The sequence below is a fragment of the Volvox carteri genome, assembly GCF_000143455.1.
Source record: "Volvox carteri f. nagariensis unplaced genomic scaffold VOLCAscaffold_34, whole genome shotgun sequence".
NCBI lineage: Eukaryota > Viridiplantae > Chlorophyta > Chlorophyceae > Chlamydomonadales > Volvocaceae > Volvox > Volvox carteri.
The window spans coordinates 1,157,685-1,179,475 of NW_003307577.1; the positions used below are offsets into that span (position 1 = coordinate 1,157,685).

Genomic DNA, 21,791 nt, shown 5'->3' on the forward strand with positions numbered 1-21,791 from the left:
TTAACTGTGGAACGTGACTATGGACTATGGACTTAATATTATTTATGGTCGATGTAGACGGATCAAGGTGAAGCTGCTAAATGTCCCGACATCAGCGATTGATTGATCTATCTCAAGGATAGCCATCTCCAGCACAGGGTCTTGGCCATAATATCAGGGTTCCTGTAAGGTACAAGGGTGTTACACGGAATAACGGTTGTTCGACACGGAGCTCGACAACATAGATTAATCACACAAGACCATAGATTAAGTATTTGTGAAAGTGTGTCCAACCTCCTCATTTAGGTCTCGCCTTGCCAAACCTTGTAAAATTACCCACCCGGCCCGTACCGGCTACTACCACTAAGTCCCTGAACACTGTGCACTTGGATGATACACAGACGCCAACAGACAGTGATGATCCAGGCGACCCTTCGTATCGAAACCTCGGGACCTAATGGTTCTAAGGCTGGAAAGTGGTTCATGCTCACATGCACACGGTTAATAGCACAGAATTGCAACCCAAATTGCCTTCACATCGAACTCCGTGGACGGGCATGGTCCTGCATCGACAATACGTATTTAGCACCTAACAGCGGCACAAATGGCGTCCAAACAGAAGCCACCTTTTGTAGACTTTCTGCCCAAGAAATGTCAGAAACGTTATTAAACGCCCTTTAGACCTTACACACCCTGCCGCCCTAAGGACAAAAGGTGCCCACATAACCACATTCATGCCTGCTTGAGTTCACATGCGAAATCACATCCATTCCTTCCTATACAATCTACAGCCAAGCTGTCCTACCCCACCAATGGGCACGCGGTACTGACATGGAAGACCGAAGGAGGCCAAACAACTCTCCCCGTGCTCCTTTCACAAGCCGCGGTCTAGGGGCTTGCTCCGATCAGTTTGGCCGCTGCGGCTTGCAACTGCCGTAGCTGCGCGATGTCCAAATTCTCGTTCCGGGACCTCCACCCCTGGACCTCCGACACTAGTGCTCTGAGGTCCACGGCCGCCGCTGCTGCAACTGTACTTCCCGCAGACCTCGCGGCGGCCTGGCCGTCCACCTCCATGGCGTCTCCTCTCTCCTGTCCGGGTTCGGAGCCACTGGGCGCTCGAAGCGGATGCTCCCGGTGCTTCTGGTCCTGGTTCCATTGTGCGGACACCTCGGCTGCCCGTATCACCACTTTGGGTGGAAGGCCAGCTAGCCGGGCAACGTTGGTGCCGTAGCTCTTGGGACAGGCACCTGGCTCGGCAGCGCATGGTGAAAGGGGCAAGCGGATAAGCCATTCCACATACCGTTTGTCGTCCAACAAGCGAACTCGAAGAGGGTGTTGGGGCGTTAATACAGGTTCACATGCAACCAAAACCAGTGGACAGGTCTCCAACGTCCAGCAATTAAGAGAAACAATATGTCACCAAACTGAGCAACCGTTTTCCACGCCAAGTCAAGCAACTGTTGTTCCGCCTCTACTCTGCTTACCCGGTGTGAGGCGATACAGGAAAGTGACCTCCTCGGCACCTGATGACGCGCCGGCACCGCCAGTGCCGTTGCCTACAGATGACGGGGCCGTTGCCGCCTCCTCACCATCAGCTGCACCCTCAACGGCACAAGCCATGTGCATTACAGCTACCTGGTTGAGGATCGACAGCCAAACAGCGTGAATAAGTCAGCAGCAGCCGATGCAGTAACTTGCCTGTGTGATCTGGCGGTTAAGATACGCACAGCTCGCACAAATCCAAGGACGCGGTAAAGGAGAGGCTCATACTTGCACCTTCCAATGATAGGAAAACCAACAAACCTAATATGAAGAGAACACATGCATAGAGTCAAACAGTCAAGGAAAAGAAATACACCGTTTGCTCTGCTACGTTCCGGTTTGTTGTCCTACTGCGCTTTCGAACCTCGACTGCAAACTGCCCACCTGGTAAGCACGGACAGTGCAGAGATCCTGACGGCATGTGTTCTCGACCTGATTACTTTCCTCCTCTAGGCCCGGATTACACGACTTACCTGAGGGTCATTGGCATGCTCATCAGACAGGTGATGGTAGTGTGTGGCGAACAGCCCACGGCATCCGGTCACCGTCGCCAAATGTTGCAAGACCGCACCCGCCACTGCCGCGCCATCCAACGTTGCGGTTCCACGACCCAGCTCATCCAGCGCGACCAGCGAACTGCACGAGCCGGGTGGCGTCGGAACGGGAGCTTTAAGCTCAGGAGTCGAGACCTTCGAGACAATTATGCAGCTACAGCCGACGTCCATTGGTGGAAAGGACTTACTCGCTGGTTGCCTTGGCGAGCATGGCGGCAGTCTCCGCCAGCTCAATAAAAAATGTGGACTGTCCGGTCATGATGGCGTCCCGAGCACCCATGCGCACAAAGATGGCGTCAGCCGGACTGAGGGTAAGCGACTCGGCCGGCACGCATGCTCCGATCTGGCAGGAGGATGAGAGAGGCAGATATGTGAGCATACGGTCGCACGAGGAAGCGCATCCCATTAAGGAGTGTGTGATAAGTCGGGATCGGGAACCGCAGGTGCATCCCGGGAAGTGGGTTCCAACTGGTGACCAGGATCGGGATTTAAGAGTACATACGAATGTAAACACAACATTTGTATGTTACAAATATACAAACGTACAAGCGCGCATTGCACTCAAAAGTAAGATACGCATACCTGTGCCAGCACTGTTGCTAGGCACACCTGCCGTAGCAATGTGCTTTTGCCGCCCATGTTGGGTCCGGACAGCAAGATAAATGGAGGTGCACCACCGCAGCTACCTCCCCTTCCCAGCCGCACGTCATTGGGCACGAAGGCCCCGTTGTTGCGGCCACTGATACCAGCAGGGTGGCGCATAGCCACCGCATCAAAGGTCGCACCACTGGGCTCGCTGTCGCCAGTCTTGCCAGCTGCTGCAAGGGCCACACAAGGCGTCACGAAGGAGAGCGTCACGGAAACGGCCAAAATCTCCGCGCAATCAAGTTCCGCAAATAATAGCCGTTTTCATAGTAGTTGACGTGCCGCTTGAAGACGGGGATGGGCTCGGGACCTGCGAGCAGAAGAGTGTGCTTGCTTCCGTGGGAGGAGACGAGCCTGCAGCTGGTTACCGAAATTCCGCGAGTTTTTATAGTCAGTACTGACAGGTTTCCACGCGCCCGCGGCAGTAGCGCAGGCGGTAACCATGTTCCCCCTTTTTGGCCTATAGGTCGCCTTAGTGGCAATGTTAGCTGCAATAGTTATGTTGCCAGTGAAGCTTAGGACCAGTTGGCCGATCCACGCGGACCTGCAGGCCCAATTGACCGCCATTGGGCAATCCGACTACTACCAGAAGGCCTCCGCCCTGCTGGCTGCTAACCCTGGTGCTTGTGCCAATAAGAAGAATTTCACCGTCGCCATAAGATAAGCGTATGATACCTACGTCTCCTTAGAAGAACCAAATGGCGAATGTAAGCGCGAACATCGTTCAAGTGGAGATGGCCATGGAGTTTTTTTCTCAGAAACCTTTAGTAATAATAAATATCCAAGCTCCTGTGACGTCTGGCACCAGCCAGCGCGACTGCAACGCCGCCCCGCACACGCTGTCTACACCCACACAGAAGACACACACATATACACACGCACACCCCACGCGCACTCACCGCTGTCACGTGCCGCCGGTGGCACCAGCTTGGGTCTGCACATGGGTCCCCCATCGGGTGGCGACATGGCGTGCGCCGCCAGAGACATGAGCGCATCCAGATCCGCCACAGCCTCCACCACCGCCACCCACAGCGCCTTGTGCGACACAAATTTGACCAGAAGACGCTTCGACACATACGGCACATGTACACACACTGAGTTAGTAAAACATAAGGATGGGTTATGTATGTTTATAAACGGAAGCAGCAATGCAAACATATTTAAGATTGTACCAGTTGAGGCACGGAGGAACTCAGCCAACCGATGTCACCAACAAGGGCCCCGGCAAGCCAAAAAGCGTGTATGTCGGACAGGGCAAAGCCCGCGGGCAAATACACGACCCACCCGCGCTACCAAGTAGGGGTCGTCCTTCCTATCCTCCACTCCTCGAGCCTCTCCCAAACAACTAAACCCTCAAAAGCTCTCCGCAGCTTTTACTTACCGTGAGAATGCTGGACAGCACCGCTTCCTTGCGCTCCATCACCCGGTCAAGGTCGGCAACCAGAGCCTTGAGCCGGTTGCCTGTGAACCTGTGAGCAAGGTATGGGAGGTATGGGAGGTATGGGGAGGTATGGGGAGGTATGGGGAAAGACAAAGACTAGAGAAAACAGCAAAAAAAGGGAGCTGGCAAAAGGAGAACAACCTGAGAAACGTGAAGCAAATGAGACACTCTTAGACCGTCCATTACCCTGAGACACCGTTTCCCAGCGCTTCCCAGTTTGGAACCCACCGCCCCTTAACCCTAATACCCACTTTCAAGCCTTCACTCCATACACAACCCCTCCCCGCCGGTGCTTCCCCTTCCCCTTTCCCTTTCCCTGCCTTAGCTGCCCATACCCCCTCTCCACCCGCTCACCTTTTGTAACCCTTCCTGTTCCCCACCAAATGGAACTCGCCCCCCAGTTTGCCCGCCACACTATCAGGCACCTCGACGAGGTGGGAGTCCTTGTTCACGGACACCAGGTTCACATCGCGACCGAAACGTTGGCGCAGCTGAGGATGACACATGCAGCAGAATCCCAGCGAGGGTGGGACGGTATGTGGAGGAAGAAAGGAGAGCTTGCTCGTGTCCGGGCGCATGCATGGACCCCTATCAGGCCCCCTCGCCTTGTCCACCTCCCTTCAATACGCTCAGCAGCTGCGACAGTAGTAGCTGTAGCTACCGTTGTTAATGGCGCCACAGCTGCTGCTACTGCCAGTGCTGCTCCCCGTACTACTGCTACAGGCGACCACGCACCTCCTTGAGGTAGTCTTGCATCTTACGTTCCACCGTATCGACCGCCTCCATCGCGGCATCGTACTCCTCATCAACACCCTATTGGAGCGAAAGGGTTGTCTGAGCGCAAGATGAAATTAAAGGGAAGACATCAAGGGACGCGCAGACATAACATCAGCACCAGATTCGCTTCGCATGATAATCAGCACGCACCCCCACCCCCACCCCCGCCACCTGCTCAGGCACTGCTCTCCCCGTGGCGGCCGCCTCCTTCCAGTCCGTAGCCCCCTCCAAAGCTTCCAGAGCTGAGGACACCTCGGCTGGGCGGCAACCTGCTCGTAGCGGGGGCGTGGCAGGGTGTGTGGAGGGGGAGCGGTGAATATAATGGGTTACATCACGGAACGGAGGATTGCCGACTTAAGGCAGGGGCACTGAGCCTTTGGCACTCAGTGGATGAAGGTGTGTAGGGAACTCATGTAGTAATCCGCAAGCGAAGGACCTCCAAGAGCGGCCATCAAGGACATCAGCCTAGCATCAGCCCTGCAGCAGCGGTGTGTCATCTTAGATTTCCTGTTCCCAGTAACTGACCGCAAGCATAAAAACATGTTCAACAGTGTCTCTGCAACATGTGGGCCCGTTACCCTGAAAACCCGCACACTTACGGTCGAATACGATACGCCGCAGCAGCTCACTACCCCCGCCGCCTCCCTGCATTGCCTCCCTCAGCCTGCTCAGTGCCCCGTGTGCGGCGCGTAGGTCCTTGAGGACGCTGGTGAGGGCGGCCACGCGGCGCTTCCCCGCGTCCTCGTACAGCACCACATTGGCGGCATCACGACCCGAAGCGCCCGAAACGGTGGAGGCATGCAGTCGGGCGACAGCGCGCTCCAGATCTGAGACGCCTGCAAGAGTAGCAGTTGATGGTTGGAGTGGGTTGGAGTGGGTTGGAGTGTAACCAATGCAAATGAAAGGTGGCGGGCCGGGGCAGGACAAGGCAGCGCGGAGAGTGGAGGTGGTCGCACAAGATCACAAGACCCCCCAGCAGGACACCATGCGGTAGGCAAGCCAGGGAAAAGCTAGGATGCATGACGAAAACCCTCATGTGCCCTTTTGTTCCGACCCCAAAATGAGACACGTCTCGCAGTATTGAAAGGACGTGCGCTTTTGGACAGAAAAGAACAGCAATGGACAAGTCCCAGCTCTAGGAAACGAAAGCGGAAAATGTTTACGGATGACGTGAAAGCCAACGCGCCCACAGCCCCAGCCAAACTGGCCTCCTCAACCTTGGTGGCCAGTGCAAGTGCAGATCACCTACTTGCCAGCAGCTTGCGAGCCTGTCCGACCGCCTCCGCCAGCTCCCCACACAGCTGAGCCACCGCGTCCTGCCGCGCCTGGATGTCGGGGATACGGCCGAGTGGGCGACACAGCCATTGGCGCAGCCGGCGGCGACCGAAAGGGGTCGCGCAGTTGTCCAGTACGGACAAGAGAGTACCTGGGGGGACGAGATCGAGGTGGCGACGGATGGATTTAGCGAAGTTTGGGACCGAGGTAGAGGGAACGAGTATGTGTTTGCTGGATGCGTGTGTCTACGTGTGCGTATGCGTGTGCAGCAAAAGCGGTCACGTGCGTGCATTGCGCACTTGCGTGGGCAATAGCTGGAACAGCAGCTAAAAATGTGGCTGAGTGTCATGTTATATAGCAACATAAGCCTGCAACACAGATCCCAACCGCACCACGCTCTCAGGCCTCAACATTATCCGCACCTGCCGAGCCTCCATCGCTGTTTTCCAAGATCTCTAAGTTCTCCAGTGCAGCCCCGTTGAGGGCCATGTACAGCGGACCTTCGGCACCAGCCACATCAGCACCACTGCTATCCTCACCAGCTCCAGCTGACCCCCTGGAGGCCACCAGTGCAGGCAGCTCCTCAAACCGGCCCAGTGGTAACACCGCCCGGTCCAATAGAGAGTCCTGGGGTTAGATGGACAGGGAAGAGAACCCCCCGGATGGATGAAGGTGGGTTGAGTGAGGGTTAGAAGGAGATTGTGCAGAGGTGCAGATCACCCCTAAGACTCTCAACACATAATGGGGGATTCCGCACTGAGGTAACTGAGGTACGAGCCCTAGAGGAGGCAGCGAGGCACAGGCAAACCGGAAAGAAAGTGGGGGGTGGGGGGTGCTACAGAGTTCGGTGGTAGGCACTTCCCCTGGCGGGGAAGGCACGAAAAGGGGGAAAGGGAGAGAAAAAGCATCACAGACAGCGGAACAGGCCCACGAAGGAGAATGGAAGGCCTAAGGACACAAGGGCCGCGGGTACACCGGTAGACGCCGTAATAATCCTTACCTTCAGAAACGCGATCATGCCTCCCAGCGCCGCCATGGCTGCCGGGCGAGATGACACTCCGTCAGACACAATGCGGCGCAGCAGCTGGGGCCAGCGCTTCGAGGGATCCACGTCGGGCCTGCTGGACCGGGTGGCCCCCGGTGCAGCGGCCCCCTGTCCACAGCCGTCCACCTCCATGTCCTCTGAAGTGCCGTAAGCGCCCCCTTGTGCTGCTGCTGGTGATGAAGTGGCCGCAGGGGCCGCTGAGCTGGCCGTAAAGTACTCGGCATCGCGCAATGCCTGCGTGAATTGGCGGTAATAGTGTATGTTTCGAAAAAGAAGGGCCCTATTTTTTAGTATGTGGTGTGCAGGATGTGTGCATAGCGAAGCCTCGGGCCATTGTTACCACGTACGGAGGAGACGCTTGATGGGGATTTCGGGGCTCAAGCTTTTGGGGTTCCGGGGGCCAGTATGGTGGGAGTATGGTAGGAGAGAAGAAGGAAGAGAGAGTAACGCCGAGGGAAGCAAGACACACGATGCGAAGGGACATACTTGTGTCCTGAAGTGTCCTGTGTGCCCTGAGGCCCGAAGAGAGGGAATCAGGTTATAGCATAGCACCGCAGGGAGGGGAGGACGCCGTGTGACGAGAGAGAGAATCAGGTGTGGATGATGGCTTTACCCTGTGGACGAACTCACTCGGTAAGTCTTCTCCGCGCTCCAGTCCCCAGCCGGGCCCCGCATGGAGTTGACCCGGGGGTCCCGAACTCCGTTCCGCAACACGTGCGATGTCGTGGCGCTCAATGCCTTGCGAGGCAGCACCAGCTCCTGTGTGGATAGACGGACAGACAGATGCACAAACAATAAATTGATATGCAGGCCGTTCAACACTCGAGCTAGCCAAGCAGTCCGTTGCACAATAGAGCCTCTTGCTGCGCTTTGCTTGGGACAGGCAGGCAGGCGAAGCGTTATCTTCAACGCGGCACTCCTCCGTCCGAGGAAGAAGTGCCTGTCCAGCCCGCATGAGTGTTGCTCTGGCTGCATCGCAAATCCCCCGGTGCCTGTTACGTTTCTCACCTGGGGCTGCAGCGCCGTGAGCTGAGTTCTGAGAGTGGAGCGAACCTCATCATCTACAAACTCACCGACAAGAACCTGAAGGGGGAATAGAGGGAAGAAGGGAGCAAGGAAGGAACATGCAGGAGAATAGTATGATGCAAAATACGAATACACCAGCTACCGACCACCAGGAAAGGACAGGTACATGGATGGACAGGCGTATGTGACAGCACGAGGCAATGTTCGGAAGCTGTGAAAGGCTTGTGGGGGTGTGTAGCGGGCCCGCAGAGTGTTGAGCGTTGAGTCGCACCGCAGATGCAACTAGGCGAGGGTCAGTCGTGGCAAGGGACGATGGGCGTAGAGGCAGTAAAACCATATGGACACCCAGGCCCTAGCACAGGGCATGAAGGGTGATCTCTGGTTCCCCCTTCAGATTCAAAACACCCCCACCTTTACCACCGGCCCCATTTCCCTCGCCAGCCCCACCCCACCTGTCCCGAAGCTGCATCCACAGCACAAAGCCCGATGCGCACCGCACCAGCTGCTTTATCCGCAGCTGCTTCCTGCTCATCGCCACCCACATCCATCTCGGCAACTGGGGTGGGAGGGACGAGGAGGCTCAGGAGGTAATGAAATGTGGTGTAATGCAATGTAACCCAAAACAAAGCGTATATGACATCATAAACTGTCGTTGAATCATGCTTGGAACAACAGATAATTAATGTCTAATTCGTCATCTGAAATCCCGATGCTCCTCATTTCCCCATTTCTCCACGTGCTGTTGATCACTTTCGAACAAGGCATTCGCGCGAGACGCTAGCGGTCGTGACCCGATTTCCATCTGGACACACGACACAATGCGTGTCACGTCTACAGGCTGCGTACTTCACTGCAGGGGTTGCTCCAACAGACAGAAGATGCGAGCACGGTGATCCCCCGAACCGGACCCCAGCGCCTCAAGACCCCGGGGCCTCCCCTACCTACCCGCCAGCACGTACGAGGCATCCGGCCTGGACGCCACCATCTCCGCATCCACCAGTGTCCCCCGACTGAGTACGGCCACCTTCTGACGGTCCACCACATTCGCCTACACACAGCGGTAGGTGGAGCAGGGTGTTGAGGGCGGGGTTGTGATGGGGTGCCAGGGAGGTAGTAGGGTGCCGATACCTTTCTGTTCGGGTTCCCTGCCATGTCGACGCCGCAAACGCAAAGCTTTCGGGACGCAAAAGGAATAAAAGTTCATGCTAGGAGTTAAATACACGCACAGGGGCCCATGCTACAAGGTCACAGCCCTACCGCTACCATGGCCCTCGCGGCTGGGGGGAGGTGGAGGCTAACAAAAGCGGACGGAAGAGGGGGGAGCGCGCAGGGGTGGGAGTCAAGGCATCGGTGCCTCGAGGAACCCGGACAGGAGGTCGCTAAACATTGACACCGTTCCTATCCACTCCCCCCACCTTGCCCTCAATTCAAAACACTGCACCTGATGCACGCACGCACCTGTTTTTTGCCTTGCATCCTGCGCTGTTCGTTGCGCTTGGCGAGCATCTCAGGTGTCTCGGTCTGCCGGAACGAGTGTGGAGAGGGGCCACGGGGTTCAAGGGATGTGTAAAGAGTAAGACAGCCAGTGAGAAGCCAGGAAATAGGGTCAATAAGTGCAAATTCAAGGATCACCAAGTACCGACGCCCAAAGCACCAACTTCCGGGGGTTTGGCGGCGAGAAAGGGAGGGGAAGAGCGCCAGGCTGGGCTCAGCTAAGCAACCCCACAGCTCAGGAAATGGAGCCAGCCCTTCACAAGCTCAGATACCTAATACCATTACCACTGCCACGAGTGCCACCAGCACGACAATCGACAGCACTTCTGGCCAGGTGCATCCAGCGCACGGCCTACTTATAAACATCCCCCCTTACCCCCTTCATTACCTGCTCTACCACCACCACGCGGTACCCCGCCCTGGCCAGACTCTCCGCCATGTCCGCATACTTGACCTCGGGAAAGCCCGCGTGGGGCTGCTCGCCCCTCATAAAGGTAAGACCCAGCACCTCCACACCCACATACGCATCCATCTCAAACATCTGAAGGGGATGCAGGTCAGGTCAGGTCATGTCAAGCGAGATGAGGTCAAGAGACCAAAGACGACCCCAACATCTTCAAGGGGTGAGCAAGTAGGGGAGCTGATAGAGGCGGCGCCGGGAAATACGGGACCGGGATAAGAGGTAAGACAGCAAAGGAGCCAGGCCGGACAGGATAGGAGGGGGCGAAGAGATGCACGCCGAGAGCGTTAAGCGAAACCCGGAACGCCGGAATATAAGGGGCCGGCGGTTAGGAACGAAAGGGGCCCTCCGATGATGTCTATCATTTTTCATACCGCTTCGAAGCGCTCAGCCTGCAGCTGACCTCACCTGCAGGTCAGGTGGATTCCCCTCTTTTGGACTTTGAAATTGCGTAAGATTGCGGCGATTGACCACTGCTGCTGGGGACCGTCTGGTCGTATGGACTAGCCCAAAACCCTCTGTACTAGATGCCGCACTAGTAGTCAGCCTTCCTTTCTTCCCAGTCCAATGCGACGATCCTACCTCATAGAACTTGCCCATCTTGAACAGCAGCACGCTGTCAAAGTTATGGGCCTTGAAATTCCACCACTGCTGTTGACCCTCACTGATCTTAAATTCCTTGAACCTATAAGAGGGGCACAAGCGAGACGCGCGCACATGTAAGCATACGCACAACATGCGTGCGAGTTTTCTTTTCCATTTTAACTATTTTCAAGACCAGTTAAACACGCACACACACATGCGCATGTTCAACTGGCACTAAACTTGATAACCAACATTTCAGAGAAAGCAGATTTGGGGACCTCAAAACAACTTAAGGCTCCGCCCACCTGAGAAATGACAGAGCCAGGCAACAAGGGAGTTACATCACAGTGCACTTCCTCATCGTCACGGGCCTCCCCTCCCTCCCTCCCGCCCCCTCCCTGCTCGCATGTTTCCCCGTTGTTCGTCCCATCTCACCAGCCTGGCGGTATGTACAGAGTCCTCGGGTCATACTCCGGGTGATCGGGTCGGCGCTGGTTGGCGTCGCGGATGTTGTCCGGGTGCAGGAAGGAGAAGCGGACGGCCATGCGGTCAGCAAAGCGAGCCGCCTCACCCTCCATGCTGGCTGCAACACCCAGTGTCAGCTCCGAACCACCTGGAAGCAAAGATACTAATGTACGTGGGCGCGTATCCTTCCGAGCCACGAGGAGGCAAGTACGTGCAACAGCGACGATGACAGCACAACACGGGCAGTAGGCTATCAGCTGCCCCATCGGAACCCTACCTTGCGACTTGCTGGGTGTCTCCGCCAGGGCGCTCTTCCCGCTACGCGCGGAGGAAGGCGTTGCCATATTTCCCCCGCCTCCAATGCTCTTTAGCCCGCCTCCCCCGCTCCTGCCCACCCCAGCTCCACCACACGAGCCGGGCGCCACCGTGCAAGGTGTGCTGGTGACTGCAGACTTGCCACCGCCGTTGGAACCCCCCACACCGCCACCCACTCCACCAACGCCAGCTCCAATCCTGGCGGTGGCCGAGGCGGGCCCCTTGGAGGCCGTGCCGTGGTGCGGTGTGGTGAGTGTGGGCCCCTCCAGCCGGCTCAATCGGCAGACGGCAGCAGTGGGCGTACGTGCTGGGGTAGTGGTGACAGCGTTAGCAGCGGCGGCGGCAGCCGTTCTTGCCCTAGCCGCGCTGCGCTTCGACGGGGCGGCAGACTTACGATTCCATGTTGTCGTTGATGGTAGTGTTGACGTTGTTGTTTACATTAATGTTATCGTTGTTTCCATGTTTTGTTGCATGTGCATCGGGCGGGGACGGATGAGGGAAAGGTTGGGGCGATGTGAGGGTCGGGTCGGATCGGGAGGTATCACCACATATGTGCATTAAGGACCCACTTCGAGGCCCAGTGAGCCTTAGGGTTTTAAGGTGTGGTTAGTAATAGAAAATGATGCTCATGCACCGTACCCCGTACACCTCTCACAGCTGAACGAGGTGGTGGCAGAGAGGAAGGCACCTAGCATGCGGTGGAGGTGCACACACACACACCCTTCACAAGATCCGCAGATCACCACCTTTGTGGGAGGGCGCTTCCGCTTCTTGCCGATGGCAGCCGTGACATCGTCTCCATCGCTCTCTGCCGCCTCATCTTCCTCCTCCTCACTCTCCTCCTCCTCCTCTGCCGAAAAAGCCTCATCACTGCCACTCTCGCTTGCTCCTGCGTGCGATAGGGCAAACCCACAAAGTGCAAATTCTTATATACCGACGAAAACAAACGCATCCGAGGATCACAAGTCTTACGCAAACAAACTCAGGGTACCACAACGCCATAGGACACGGCATAACAGGTACGCCTAGGTATTCCATTAACGTTTCAAAAAGGAGGCCTTGCCATAAATTACCAACTCAGAAAAATGGTCATTTTGTCTCCCGAGACAACAGATTCTAACAAAAACAACAGATTCTAACAAAAAAATGAAGTCCTAAGACACACGTGACACGCGCACGGCCAGTCTAAGCCTATCATGACACTGTGATGTTGACATAAGTCATAACACAGGAGAGCTCGGGTGCCAGGAAACACTGGGACAGACTGGCGACGACTGGCAATGCGATGCCAGTGTCATGCATGTGGCCGCATATGGATACATCATCTGTGGCAACGGCACTTCCGCACGTTGGCAGTCTACACCGCCCCACCTACCTTCGTAATCGCTATCTTCCAGTTGCTCCTGGTCCCCACCGACGTCGTCATCCTCTAGGCCGTCCTCTACGGCACCCCCGCCCTCTTCGTCGTCTTCCATCACCACCCGCCGCAACCGCTTCCTGGCTCCAGGTCCTCCCCCGCTGGACTTGCCCGTCTTGTTGGGTTTGGCCTTGGCCGCCTTGCCTCCACCGCTCTTTGCCTTCAACATCGCCTGGTCCTTAACAGGTTTGGCTACTGCCGTTGGGGGGCCCCGAGCATCGGCAGCAGCAGCGCTTGAGGATGGTGCCTTGGGCTTGCTGGTACTGCCGCCTGCAGGCGCCTTGACTGCGGTTGGCCTAACCAATGCTGGTGTGGCACCCTTTGCCGCTTCAGCAGCAGCGGGTTCTGATGAAGGCCCCGGTAAGGCATCGTCAGTCATTAAACCCGGGTCTAGTGAAAGCCGCGCTGCTGGCGCAGCAGCAGCCGCAGCGGCTCCGTTGCTTGGCCCCGGAGGTGGAGTGGCCACGGCTGCACCGGGCGTGATAGGACCTAATGCCGGTAAAGAGGGACGATAAGCCAGGTGGTAAGGATGGTGGTTTCAGGCAGGGGACGGGTGATAAAGAAGGCGGCTCGTAACAAAGAATGGCGAGCGATGTTCTAAACAAGATAGGGGTATGCCGATTGCTGCTGCGTGGTGTGCTGGGAAAACATCCTCACCGTTTGCGACAGGACCTGGCGTAAGCTCCGCCTTGACACCATTCCCAAAGAAAGCAGAAATCTTTCGCTGCGTCGACTTGGGAGGCTCCGTATCTTTCTTGGCAGAACCCCCGAAGAATGCGTTAATAGGCTTTTGTTTCATTTTTGCTGTTGAACTGTCCATCTCCCACGCTCACGCAGAAAGCAGACGGCAAGCCTCCTTCGTGCGACGCGCGAAAAACGCGATCGGCGGTCAGGATGCACCTCACAGTTCCCCCTTTGATAAGTTTTTAAATTTCAGGTCATGATCCGCTTATCGATGTGGCGTGCTCAATTGATGCATATGGTTTTCCCGCGTAAGGAGCAACACCCAGTATACTAAGAATTGCTAACGCCACAACCTTCCTACCATCCAGGCGCTCGTTAGGAAAGCCAAAGTTGTCCAGGTGAGCTTGAAGCAGTAAGATACAAATTTTATCGCAGAATCCAGCCGTACCACGGGACATGGAAATGCTCATGCACTGGTGTTCAAGGCTTCCTTAGACAACATGGAACATTGTACTCATGGTGTGCGCCATTTCCGTGCATACATGCGCAAATGCCAAAGTCCTTAATCAAGCATCCAGAAATAACCGAAAACTTGAGACTTCCCAAAGAGCTGAACCTAACTGGTTTCATGCCTTAAAAGTTATTCTTCAAGCTTATTACATGCTTTAATTAATTTTTATCCTACGACACATAGCTCAACCTTAACAAGGTGTCGTCAGGGAATGGCTAACTTTAGTTATGGTACAAGTATGCAGGCGACGGACTACGGTCTGTTTGGCAATGAGGTATGGTTATGATGTTCTGTGTCTTGCATATGCGCGTCCCATGTGCGTCCCAAGGTTCAGCCTGCAAAAGGTTGCCTTGACTTTCACGGTGGCGACGCCGCTGCTCGGGAACCTGTTTCATATTCGCAAAGACGGCATAACCTTGTTACGGATTGATTTTCCTAATCAGTATCGGGCTTCCTTCAGAACGGTCACTAAAGTCTGAACACGTTCACAGGATAATGTTTTACAGCGCTCGTCCGACGAAGACCTCGACGATATGGTGCAGCGCAATATCCAGGATGTGCTGCAGCAGGCTGGCGTAGACCAGGATGCCCCTTACGAAGCTCCCTGCGATGCACCTTTGCATGGAGGGCTGAGCCGCGAGGACAGCGGTCAAAACCTGTTACCGGGAAGCGACGTTCCAGACTACGCGCTACTTCAGGTCTCGCGTCACGAAAGCACAGGGTTAGGACCCTCCACCTCCGGCGCTGCTCCTCGCGCTGCTGTTGTCGCGGCTGCGGCAAAAAGTGTGCCGCAAGCAGGCCAGCGTCGCCCGGCAGGAGGGGAAGTCGCACAGCAGCAGCGAAAGCAGCAGCAGCAGCGGACATTCATAACAGGAACGGGAAGCACATCAGGATCTTTGTCACGCAGTCAGGAGTCCAGTGCATGTCCAAGCAGCGCGACAGCCGGGCCCGCAACTCGACTGTCCGGAGAGGTGCAGCCGGGGGGGAACGCAGTGGTTCGCACGGCTGTCAACACCTCGGCGCTACTGGATGTTCCTGGCCAGCCGGAAGCCTCTCTGCGATTGCATAAGGCCCGGATCAAGGCGCTCGAGGATGATCTCAGCCGTACCAACAAGGTGCTGCTGGGTGAGCTTTCTTCCTATAGGAGATTCCCTCCGGTTTTCCTGTTGAGGGCATCCTCGTCGTTTTAAGTCGGCTTGGGGTGAATTGGCGGGAGTGTTTGCTACGGCAGCATCCAAACTGTAAGCTTCTAACAATACGAGGCAGCACTGAGGCAGCACGTCCCTCTGTAGCCCAGCTCCCCTGGAGCGGCTCTGCTTACATCGTCCACATTCCCCTGGAGCTTTTAGTCGTTGGGCCACACTCGTTTTGGGAGAGGTCGCGATGGGAAGAGTGGGCACCCTAGTGTCATTGAAATCGACTCCTAGCGACTCATCCATGCCGGATGTGACTCATCATGCCTCGTCGCGCAGCGTCACGTCGCCGTGTTGGTTCACGCCACGCCATTCCAATTTTCATGTCCCATCATGACAACGTTATAACGGATGTCCGCAGACCGTGAGAAGCAGCTGGCTGAGGCGCTACGTGAGCTGAAGGAGCTTCGCGGCCAGGCGGCCAGCTGGGCCCGTGACAAGAAGGCACTTGAAGGACAGGTGCGTGTAGCGGCCTACTCGCAGAACGGAGGATGGCAATTCCCTGAAAGGGGGGAAATTTATGTATATATCGTTGAACAAGCGAGGAGCTGAATTAAAGAACAGGTGCGTGCATGCATGGGCAATTGGGTTTACAAACCTGACGTGCGCGCCACGCCTGTAGGGGCGGCAGCCGCAGGAGTACCCAGGGCGGCAAAAAGTACCGTCTGTCATTTACCAAGAGAGTGAAGGATAGCGCTGTGTTAGGAAATCTTTTGCTTGTTTGTCCACTGCATTTGTCAAGGGCTGAAGGACGCAAGTGCGCGCCTGGGGATTTGTGTTTGCAGGAGACACCAGGTCATCTGTGTGTCCCTGGCATGCGGATAACAACGGCAGCCCTTGCGTGTGCATCCATACACGGGTTACGAAACAGTTGCCGTCCACCAGATGAGATCGGGGACATCGCAAGTGGCAATACCTGCCTCAACAAGTGGCATTAGTTCAGTATGTATTGCTTTGAACCCCTTGTCGGCACTTTAGCAGCTGGGTGTTGTGCTGTAGACTTTTTTGTCTTATGGTTTGTATTGCCTGCTTGGATTTGCCGCCTGGCTGGGTTGAGCCCTGGACTCTGCCCCCCCATCCATCTCCTCCCATAGCTTGATAAAGCCAAGAAGCAGGCTGCGGATGCGGAGTCGGCGTTGAAGAACACTGAGTCCCAGGTGAGGATGTACACATGTTTGCATGTGGGCGGCATGGTCGCGGCTAGCTGCTAATAACAAGTAATACACAACCGGCCAACTACTTACGACGAGTCGACCGCGGATGCAGCGCTGTGTTGTGGACAATCTGTTGCCACTTGTAGACGGGCCGGAGGTTTTGCATGAAATTGCCGCAAGTAATAATATAATCGGCCAGAACCCTTGCCCCGAAGGCTTTGCCATCTGGATCACGGCCAGGCTGCTTGAGGATTCCTTCCGTTAAACCATTAACACCATCATCACCACCAGTTCCGGAACCGCGTTGTGCCCTTACCTAGGTTCGTGACCTGTCCAAGGCGGATAGCCGAGCGGAACGAGAGCGAAGAGCTTCGGAAGCGGAGGTAGGCAGGGAGGTTTGGTAACAGTTGAGAGATGATGTATGACGGACAGGAAGTTGTATGGCGGCAGCTTGTACCACGTGGCACACGGCCGGCAAGAAGTGGATCAATTGTCCCTGGATACCGCGCTTTTCCCCCCCACCCTACTAAAATCGTTGAAACCTGCTGGCTTCCGATGGGAACCTTACAAACACACTCGTTGCCCGTCAGGTACGCGCCCGCGATGTGCGGCTGCAGCGCGCTCTTGAAGAAGTGGAGCGGTACAAGCAGCTCCTAAGCGAGGTCCGGGCACAGGTGAGATGAGAGATGGGGAGAGGTGCAGATTGAGGAAAGAGGGAAGACCAATCATATTCGACCAATCAAACTTCTCCTCCTGCCACCCTTTCTCTCGCCTCACACGCAGACACCCATTATGGATCCATGCCACGTCTCCCAAATCTTGCCCACATCTCATATTCACTTTGTCGATTACGTCGGTGTTTAATCTCACCAACTCAAAACCATGCGTCGTAGGAGCGTGAGACCAAGGGCTCGGCTCAGCAGGACACGGGTCGTCTACTGGCGGAGAACCGCAAGCTGGAGCGACAGAGGGCGGAGTTAATTACAGCTTTCAAGAAGCAGCTCAAACTCATTGAGGTGGGTTCGGAGGGATATCGCTTAGGAGTGCGTAGTTCTGCGAGCCATAAGAGATGTATGTGTGCGCATGACCCAAAAGTCTAATCCTCCCCGCCCACCCTCAAATGTACGCGACTTGCTGTACGCAGCCTGGCGCCGGGGGGCCGTCCCAGTCCTGGACTCCTGTGTGTGACCTTATGCGTGCATTCGAATGACGTCGTCACTTGCCCGGCTCTGCCTGTGCGCCCCCTTATCTGCAGGTCCTCAAGCGCCAGAAAGTTCACCTGGAGGCTGCTCGCGCCCTCCAGTTCAGTGAGGAGGAGTTCCTCAAGACACTGGAAATGGGGGCGGCCTGAGCAAACCACGGGGCCGCAGTGCTTCTCATTTACGGGCTTGCAAGCGCCCCGCGGCGGCGGCGGTGACCAACAGGGGCCTTTGATACCAGTATCGCAGCCCACACCTCCAATCCACACCTCCTTCAATACACAAGCATGCACACTCACACACATATAAACACGTCGCGATGTTCGTGGCCTACGAACTGATCCCCAAAGCTGGCGAGTAGTAGTCCAACGGTAGCACTAGCATAAGGAGAACGAGGCGGAGGAAAGAAGTGATGTGCTGAGCAGGCAGTACTCGTGTCGTGGCTTTTGGAGGTTGTCCGGCAACTTACAACCATGGCCATCGTCCTCGGGTCGGGGAGTGGGAAGTGGGTGCGAAGGGCTGAGACCCTGCGGAGGGAGTAGCAAACCTGGTTTTTCTGGCCCCGTCCTATTGAAGTTTTCACAGCGGTGAAGTCTGCCGTGGCCTGGCAGGTTTGTGTGTTGCGGCGCTTGTTACAACAGGTGGCTCACGGGACGTAATACAGAGGTGTCAATGGGTCGCTGGTTGCGTCATGGGACCCTGTGCCCGTGTGCACACTATGCCACTGCAGGCGATACGGAATGTGATTTGACAGGCAATCCCCCTTAGGCCCACTGCAACATAAGGATTACCCAGCTGTACATAAATTGTATGATTCCCTTCCTCGCCGGAAATGTACATTTCTCCAGATTTCTCCTGGCCGCCCCTATCGCTCCACTCTCCGGGAAACCAACTTATGACATCATGCCGGCTATTTGTAAAGGGTATATACATAGCTACGAGATGATCATCTCGTAATCATCGGTATCATGATACCGGGTTGTTCTTGGTGTTATTAATCAACGTCAACCTCATCTACTTTCATCAACCGTCTACTTTCATCTTTCGGAACATCCTACGGAAGACGGAAGCAGACATGCTTTCCACTTTACCAGGACTTCATGCTGGGCCAAACCCACCTACTCTTACCACCTATACCTTCGGCCTACACACATTTGCACAGAACCCAAATACAGAATGATTAGCTCAACTTTGTTTTCCGCCGACTTCGCAACTTTACCTGTCTTTTTTGGGGTACTTCGGTACTTCCGACATATATATGCTGGTGCTGCCACATCGTTCCAAACAGAATATACCCACATACCGCCCGCCCAACTCAGCTGCCATCAGCGACTTCCCACCCATCACCCGTCTACCTGACTACCCCAGCAGCACGGCCATCCCCTGTCTATTAGCCACATTGGCACACTCAGTACCGGCTTCCCACTCCTTCACGTCGCCCTCTTCAGGTGGCTCTCAAGAGCCACCCCACAACCTACGCGTCGAACCCCTTCTCCAACACCTCCCTGCCTGGGCGGTACCTCTAGCTCCGCCCTATCCGCCCCTCACCCCGCCCTCTCCACCCGGAACGGCTCTGAGCAGCCCTCGAAGGCCGTGATTTCCCCACCCAGTGCCTTCTTGGCGTCTCCGAAGTACCTGAACCGGTAGGTGGCTTCGGGAGTACCCGGGGCGATGTCCCACTCCAAACTGGCGAATGACTCTGGTGACAGTGAGTGAGGCCTGACGGAGAGACAGCGAGGCGAATGGCCAAGCCAAGGTGCAGTTAAAAAAGGGTCCAGGACGAGGCGAAGGACATTGGGGGGAAGAGCTGGCAGAGGTGCATGAATGCATGTATCGAATGGCCGATGTCCATGCAGCTAAGCGTGGAGGTTGGCTGTTGGGTGGCCGCAACGGCCAGCGCAAGGGCAGGGCACGTGCATCATTATCGCGCGTGCACATGACCCCAACGAGGACAGCCGGTCTGGTGTCGTCGTCACTGCCACCGATAAGGAGGGCCCCAAAATCAAGTTATTGACAGAAAGGATAAAGTCCTGAGGGGACTTCCTCTCCTCTCGTACTGGGGCACGTCTGGGGTTCAGTGTTTAAATGATGTAATGTAATGGTGTTACAGAGGAGGCTTCTGGGCCACGTGAACAAATGGTCATTTCTAGGATTTATCACGGCCCAACTCCATTCCTGGTCGGCTCGCAAGTCAACTTTTTCCCAGGTCACCACCGTCCATCGACTAGGGGCACTATACCTTCCACCCATCGGAAGGATTTTTGACCCTGACATGTCTCGATCCCGGGATCTCCCGGGGGCAATGGTCGTGCGTTATGTATATATGTATGTTGGCTAGTAGGTATCTGTCCCATGCGTTGCCGCCAAGCACACACACATACGCTCGCATACTCGGCTCTCTGGAACACACACACGCAGACACATCTCCCCTACCCACCTGTGCCAGTTGAAGCGGGTCACCCAATCTCGGTCATCATACACCACCCGCCACTCGCCGGCACTGCAGGCCGATGCCTGAGGGTCCGCTCCAACGGCCACCTCAGGCACAGCGGCAGTGGTGGCGCTACCGCTCTGAGGCCGCCTGCGCCCGTGCTCCCACCTCCACGTCCATGTGCTTGCCGTAGCTGCAGCTGCCGTGGCTGCTGCAGGAGCTGCGGGTGGGGTTCGTGTCCCGACGGGCCCTTCCGTCGTCACCTCTTCCGTCTCCGTGTTGGCGGACGGATCCTCAGCTTCCGTTTCCCATCCCGCTGTTGCTCTTTTGCCTGCGGCTACTGCTGCTGCAGCTTGTTTTGATGCGTCTGCTGCTGCTCCGGCTCCTGCGGTTCCTTGTGTTGCTGGTACTAGCATCTCCACCGCCATGAAGGTGAGGCCAGTGCGCAGGTTGTTGCGTGGGTTGGCGGCCCTGGGGAAAGTGGCGGAGTGCCCGAGGGTAACGGGGGACGAAATGCAGTGTCGGTCAAACGACAACCAGCAGCGAAAACAACGCCATGCAGTAGCATGCAGCAACAGACCGTTGGGCAGCAGCGAAGAGGGAAGAACGCCGAGAGTGCAAAGGAGATGTTAATGTTGGCGATGTTATGATGATGCCGGTGATGGAGAAGATTAGTGCAGGGTAGACAGCCATAATGGCTGCACGTGAAGACCCCTTCACCCAGTAAACGACCGTCCGGCTTCCTCACACCTGAAGGTGGCTCTGGCTGTCTGTCCCGGCTGGTAGCTGGCCTTGGGTCGCTCCGTGACCTGCCCGAAGTAGGCCCCCGGGGGCACCCAGTCCAGGACCACGGGGCCCAGCAAACTGACTTGGTCCGCCTACGGGTTGGGGGAAGTGGAGGACAGGAAGAAAGAGGAAACCGCCCATTCGGATCAACAACTGTGAACAATCAGAAGGGGATTGTGGTGGAGTGCAGGAAGGGGGTTAAGAGGAGGGAGAAGATCTCCGCATGGGCAAGGGGGTAGCAGCAGTATGGAGTGGAGGTGCGCGGAGAGCTGCATTGTGCGCGCGTGTGTGTGTATATATGTCCTGTTATGCATCGATCCGGGGCTGACGCTGGCCAGGGTCACCTAGCCGTACCCCAAGTGGAATGACCGCCGAAGCGTTCTCCCCCTAGCGGGAGGAGAGGGGCGTCGTCCCCTCCTGCTCGGCAGAGGGCGAGCAACCCTGTGTCACCGATCCTGTGCGTGTATGTGTGGCCGTGTGGCCGCGCAATGGAGGGGAATGGAATGTCTCGGGGTAGGGGCGCCCGGAGGACTGGGATGTGGGTTGGATACGGATTGATGGGCACGCATAAGGCTTCCCTCCCCTCCCCTCCCCTTCCCTCACCTCCAAGTCCGGTGGCTGTACGGCACTGACCAAAGGCCGCCCCTCTATCATGGCGTCCGCTAGCCGCAAAAACTCCTGATGGTCAGCAAGGTGGCCGAATAAACAGCAGGGTGAGGAAATAACAACAATATGTCGACCCAAGTCCGGAAGGCCGGCCGGAAGGGAGGGAGGGAGGGAGGACGAATGCAGATGGTGGTCAGGGTAGCACAG

At 56.2% G+C, this 21,791-nt stretch overlaps 3 protein-coding genes across 3 annotated transcripts in view; 1 reads left to right on the forward strand and 2 right to left on the reverse strand.

Moving 5' to 3' along the window:
* Nucleotides 1–166: 166 nt before the first annotated feature.
* Nucleotides 167–13,819, reverse strand: VOLCADRAFT_105835 (uncharacterized protein; the record flags this gene model as incomplete). Its single annotated transcript, XM_002953177.1, has 26 exons — nt 167–1,226; nt 1,464–1,614; nt 1,995–2,157; nt 2,264–2,418; nt 2,658–2,893; nt 3,620–3,785; nt 4,102–4,189; nt 4,516–4,652; nt 4,897–4,974; nt 5,089–5,207; nt 5,538–5,774; nt 6,188–6,364; nt 6,636–6,840; nt 7,214–7,492; nt 7,889–8,017; nt 8,267–8,341; nt 8,737–8,840; nt 9,230–9,332; nt 9,743–9,805; nt 10,155–10,319; nt 10,821–10,923; nt 11,259–11,436; nt 11,566–11,801; nt 12,324–12,492; nt 12,979–13,509; nt 13,678–13,819. The coding sequence occupies 26 exons, from the start codon at nt 13,817–13,819 to the stop codon at nt 868–870; spliced, it is 4,548 nt and encodes a 1,515-aa protein (XP_002953223.1). The 3' UTR covers nt 167–867.
* A 558-nt stretch (nt 13,820–14,377) lies between these two features.
* VOLCADRAFT_105836 (uncharacterized protein) lies at nt 14,378–18,409 on the forward strand. The gene is made up of 8 exons (XM_002953109.1): nt 14,378–14,489; nt 14,707–15,340; nt 15,770–15,867; nt 16,503–16,565; nt 16,883–16,945; nt 17,153–17,236; nt 17,456–17,578; nt 17,818–18,409. The coding sequence occupies exons 1-8, from the start codon at nt 14,427–14,429 to the stop codon at nt 17,911–17,913; spliced, it is 1,224 nt and encodes a 407-aa protein (XP_002953155.1). The 5' UTR covers nt 14,378–14,426; the 3' UTR covers nt 17,914–18,409.
* Nucleotides 18,410–19,305: 896 nt separating this feature from the next.
* VOLCADRAFT_63318 (uncharacterized protein) overlaps nt 19,306–21,791 on the reverse strand; it is a gene marked incomplete at both ends in the record, with an annotated part of 10,514 nt that continues 8,028 nt past the window's right edge. Inside the window, 5 exons of the mRNA XM_002953178.1 lie at nt 19,306–19,480; nt 20,199–20,275; nt 20,603–20,663; nt 20,943–21,070; nt 21,582–21,656. Coding sequence (XP_002953224.1) covers nt 19,306–19,480; nt 20,199–20,275; nt 20,603–20,663; nt 20,943–21,070; nt 21,582–21,656 — 516 coding nt within the window. The remainder of the gene's footprint in view (nt 19,481–20,198; nt 20,276–20,602; nt 20,664–20,942; nt 21,071–21,581; nt 21,657–21,791) is intronic.